At 31.0% G+C, this 4,854-nt stretch overlaps 1 protein-coding gene across 1 annotated transcript; it reads left to right on the top strand.

The window, feature by feature from the left end:
- The first annotated feature begins 505 nt into the window (after positions 1-505).
- On the top strand, positions 506-3,247 carry LOC123201531. Its single transcript, XM_044617084.1, has 9 exons — positions 506-630; positions 1,337-1,412; positions 1,504-1,569; positions 1,669-1,766; positions 2,038-2,075; positions 2,183-2,270; positions 2,366-2,689; positions 2,793-2,858; positions 2,942-3,247. The coding sequence occupies exons 2-9, from the start codon at positions 1,352-1,354 to the stop codon at positions 3,092-3,094; spliced, it is 894 nt and encodes a 297-aa protein (XP_044473019.1). The 5' UTR covers positions 506-630; positions 1,337-1,351; the 3' UTR covers positions 3,095-3,247.
- Positions 3,248-4,854: the final 1,607 nt, after the last annotated feature.

Genomic DNA, 4,854 nt, shown 5'->3' with positions numbered 1-4,854 from the left:
ACTAAATTCTTAGGTGTGAATAAGTCTTTTGACCTACTTAACAGTAGTGCCCTCTGCATGTTTCATGCGCCCATAAAGAATCCAGATTATTAGGTCAGGAACCACCGTCGAGCATCTTCCCTTGACCAATACGCTACGTACTTGCAATAAAAGGCACGTGAAGTGGTCGGTAATGAATAATATCTCAATCCGTGACGGAGGAATTTTGAATTAAAAATAATAAAATATCTAATTATGTATATTTATTTATATATTTAAAATATATATAATCTAATATAATAATATCTAATTAAATAATTTTAAAATAAAAAATTATTTTAATCAATCATAAATTATTATTTGAATTTATATATAAAATATTATATAATTTATTTATATATATAATTTATTTTTTAAATTCAAGTAGTTTTGTTTTTCAGAAACGTTTTGCTCATGGGCGATTCCAGTTACTTTCACAAACAGTAAACAAAGAAAACCACCGCTTAACTTGGCAACGGTTTGCCTATTTAAACCCATCTCTGCCTCCATTTTATTTCCCACCCTCCTCTTCTTCTTACTCCGTCTTTTTGCATTACTTTCTCAGTCCCATTCTCCAAAACTCCTTTTCATTTATTGGCTGCCATAATCTTGGTGGGTTATCTCATTCAACCTTGTAGTTCTTCAATTTTCCTTCGTGATATATATGTTTTTGATCTTTGTTATTCTCACAAGTTTCTAAACTACGCATTTTCGAGTTCTTAAAGAGGAAAATGTTTATTGGGTTGAAGGGGTCAGTTTAAGAACAAAAGATGAAATTTTGAAGTTGATTTGGCTATAAAAATGCTTCCTTTTTAAAGAACCTTTCTGTGAAATCTTGGCAACCATTTCAGATGTTTTTTTTTTTTCTAAATCAATATTCTTAAACAGAAGCACTACAGAAAGGCATCTGTATTTTGCATTGATTTCAGATGGTCTAATAGCCTTATGCTTTTCTTCAGTTTTATTTTATTGACAGCTAATTTTCTTATAATTAAGTGGGACTATTCAGTTTCAGATGGTCACTGGTCCATCTGTTCTTCAGTTGTATTTGTTGTTGTGGTTGAGATTTTTCCACTTATGAACTTAAATGACTTGTCCCAACTACTTGGGATTTTGGCCACAGATTGTCCACTCATTAAGACCCTCACGTCTCTTCTTGTGATGCCAACTTTTGAGTCATATTCACCTTTAATTAACTTTACAGACCATGAAAAAAAGACATTATAGTTTGAGAATTAAAGGAAATTTTGATGTTGACTTGGGTGGTTTCAAGCTGTGTTGGCGTGTGGTGTTAACATACTTTAATCTTTTGATGAAGGTTTTCTGAATCAACATGGAGTATGAAGGCCGCTATGGATTGGCCCAGAGGACACAATATGATTGCCTTCTGTTTGGTAAACTCTTTTATACAACACATTTGACTAGAAGCTCAGTTTCTTACAGAGAGAAAATAAATATTTTTACCCTTTTTTTTCTTAATTGCAGATCTAGATGACACTCTTTATCCTTACAGTTCTGGTATTGCAGCAGCATGTGGAAAGAATATCCAAGGTAAATATTCATGGGCAAGTGTTTTTGAGAGCTGCAGTTTTATATTGTTAAGACTTTACTGCTGTCTATGATACTAAAATAAGCTACCTTTTCTTGCAGATTTTATGGTTGAAAAACTTGGCATTGATAGGAGTGAAATCACTGAGCTGGGTAACCTTCTGTACAAGCATTATGGAACAACAATGGCTGGCCTCAGGGTATGTATAGTTTGATGTATTCTCCAATGAGCAATACTATGTGTATTCACTTTGAGTTCACAAAAAAGTACATACTTATATGTATCATTATATGATTAGATGTTATTTTATTCTTAATTCAAACTCATCTAATCATATAATAAAATATATCAAGTGTGTACCTATTTACGTACTCAAAGTGAGTATATATAGGTTTATTATTTTTGAATTCTCTTTTGTTTGTACGGTTTAAAACAAGAGCATATTGATTGATGAGGTTTCCACTGTGCAGGCAATTGGCTATGACTTTGACTATGATGAGTACCACAGGTATATTTTCTATAATTTTTTTACAAAATGGTGTAATTTTTTTACAAATTTTATCAGCACTTGGTAATTCTGAATTCTGATCAACATTTTACTTTTATATGCAACAGTTTTGTTCATGGGAGATTGCCTTATGAGAACATAAAACCAGATCCCATACTTAGGAGTCTTCTGTTAAGCCTCCCTATTAGGAAAATTGTAAGCATTTTTCTACCAAATTAGGATAGCAGGCAATTGGCATGTACTTTCACATTTAATCAATCTAAAAACTCGTTTGATTTCTGTGAAAATAGGTCTTCACCAATGCAGACAAGGTCCATGCTGTTAAAGCTCTCAACAGGCTTGGATTGGAAGATTGTTTTGAAGGAATTATCTGCTTTGAAACTCTGAATCCCAGTCACAAGAGCAATTTGTCTGATGATGAAGATGATTTTGCCTTTGAGGGATCAACTGCTACTGCTAGTACTAATGGCTCTGGAATTTTTGACATCATTGGGCATTTTGCACAACCGAATGCAAGCTCGGTGGGGCTACCGAAGACACCCATTGTATGCAAACCATCTGAATTTGCCATTGAACAAGCCCTCAAGATTGCCAACATCAACCCTCAGAGAACAGTAAGATATATATGATTTTTCAATATGTACTTCTCATGTCTTATGAATCAAATTGTTATTTCAAGTTTGCTAATTGTTTCATTATTGTATACTGTTACATCAGCTGTTCTTCGAAGACAGTGTCCGAAACATTCAGGCTGGCAAGCGCGTCGGGCTGCACACAGTGAGGGTAAGTCATTGAAATTCTGTACCATATAGTATTGCTTGAGGGATATTCCATTTTGTTGCTAAGTATCTAATTTGACGCCTCAGGTTGGGAGTTCCCAGAGAGTTAAAGGAGCAGACTATGCATTGGAGAGCATTCACTACATCAAGGAAGCAGTACCAGAGCTCTGGGAGGCTGACATGAAATCAGAAGTTGGTTACCCCGGCAAGGTTCCTGTCGAGACATCTGTGACTGCTTAGATTTGTTGTATTAGTATAAAAAATCAATTGTCATCCGGGTATACATTGCCCCCTTTCCCTACCATATGTTCAAATGATGTAGATGTTTTGAATAGATCATTTATGAAAAAGAAAAAAAAAGGAAAAATAATTCTACCCTTCTAGCCGTGCTAATCGCGATGTTCATATAAAATACTCAATTATGTATAATTCAATTCATTCTTATATATATCATAGAGATATAGTATATAATATATTCCAGATCTAGCAGCAGATTTTGTGCATGAAAATTCTGCAGGAACATGACTTGTTTATTAATCTATCAAGCTTAGCAAGAAGATAGACATAAATATCTAACTAATCAGGCCTTTTGAGTCCCCACCATTTGCATCACAATTCATGGTCAATGGCCCAATGGATTGCATGCAGACAAAAATATTTTTAGGTGACAGCAAGCGAGCTAGCTCATCCAAGAAAGCACCATTAGATTCTTCTCGTTCTGCAACTCTGGCAATGCTTGATGTATCATAATTTATGTAGATACGGTGAGTATTAGTAAGATAGAAGGTACAAGGAGAGTACCAATAATGCAGCCCTCAGGAATGGTCTCATTCACCCACCTAACTCTGCACATGCAGAGTTGTAGCTGGCGCCTGTGGTCATGGTTACTTTCTGAGATATTGACTTATTATCAAACTTTATTCATCTTATTAGCTGTAAGATTTCATCCCATTTGAAATATCTCGAGCAGAACAACATTCAACAAAATCATATATATTTAATTTTAAATATTTAATTATATAATAATATATTATCTAAATATCAAATTAAATATTTAAAATTAAATAAATATAATATTGATCAATATCATATTGTTCGCAAATTGTCTATTTGTTAATGACTTGTGGGTTTTGAATTCCTAAAATTCTTCCTTTGCTTCAGGAAATGTTGACTGGTGTATAATTAGTATTAGAAAATTTTGTCTTGATGGTGAAATGAGGAAATTTATTCCATCTTGACTTAGGGACAAAACATATATAAAAAAATCCAAGAAAAATAATGTAATTTGTGGCTGTGTCTCAAGTCTCAACATAACCGAAGAAGACGTTTAATTTGAATAATATTTTATTATTAAAATTAAAATATTATCTTAAATATAAATTATTATTATTATATTTAATAAAATTTAGTAAAATTAAGTATATAAAAATAATTATTATCTTTGACTAAAGATAATAAAATAAAATAATTTAAAATATTTTTTATATTAATTGAAAATACAGTAATTTTTATTCTAAAAAATTAATAAATAAACATATAATTATAATAAAATTAATATTATCTTAGTAATTTTTTAATATTTAAGATTAATATAATAATCAAATTATCATCTATATTATCTATCATATCACTATTAATAATAAATTATTATATTTTTTTATTATTAATAACTAAATAATTAAATAAAATAATAAAAATAATAAAAAAATAAATTATAAAGGGAATCTTGATTGACCGAACCACCTTTTAAGAGTTTGTCCATTTCTAATCAGTTGACAAGTTTGGATGTTATTAAATAATTAAAATAAATAACTTAAACCATTGGAAGTCTGTTATGGAATTTCAGTCAGATGATCATTCTCTAATAATATTTGATAATAAGACTTCAGAGAGATTGAATAATTGACTGAAAATTGGATGTGGAAGCATCTATATCCCATAGTTAATAAAATTATTCATATAAAAATAATACGCACTTAGTTTTGAATATTTAATTAAAT

Source organism: Mangifera indica, chromosome 18 (assembly GCF_011075055.1).
Source record: "Mangifera indica cultivar Alphonso chromosome 18, CATAS_Mindica_2.1, whole genome shotgun sequence".
Classification (NCBI taxonomy): Eukaryota; Viridiplantae; Streptophyta; class Magnoliopsida; order Sapindales; family Anacardiaceae; genus Mangifera; species Mangifera indica.
This window is presented reverse-complemented; position numbering and strand designations above follow the sequence as displayed.

What these genes read in the sequence shown, in the direction of transcription:
- LOC123201531 (XM_044617084.1), top strand. Translation starts at nt 1,352, where the DNA reads ATGGAGTATGAAGGCCGCTATGGATTGGCCCAGAGGACACAATATGAT. An exon ending in CAACAATGGCTGGCCTCAGG is followed by an intron (nt 1,767 to 2,037) that starts GTATGTATAGTT and finishes TCCACTGTGCAG; the next exon opens with GCAATTGGCTATGACTTTGA. An exon ending in ACATCAACCCTCAGAGAACA is followed by an intron (nt 2,690 to 2,792) that starts GTAAGATATATA and finishes CTGTTACATCAG; the next exon opens with CTGTTCTTCGAAGACAGTGT.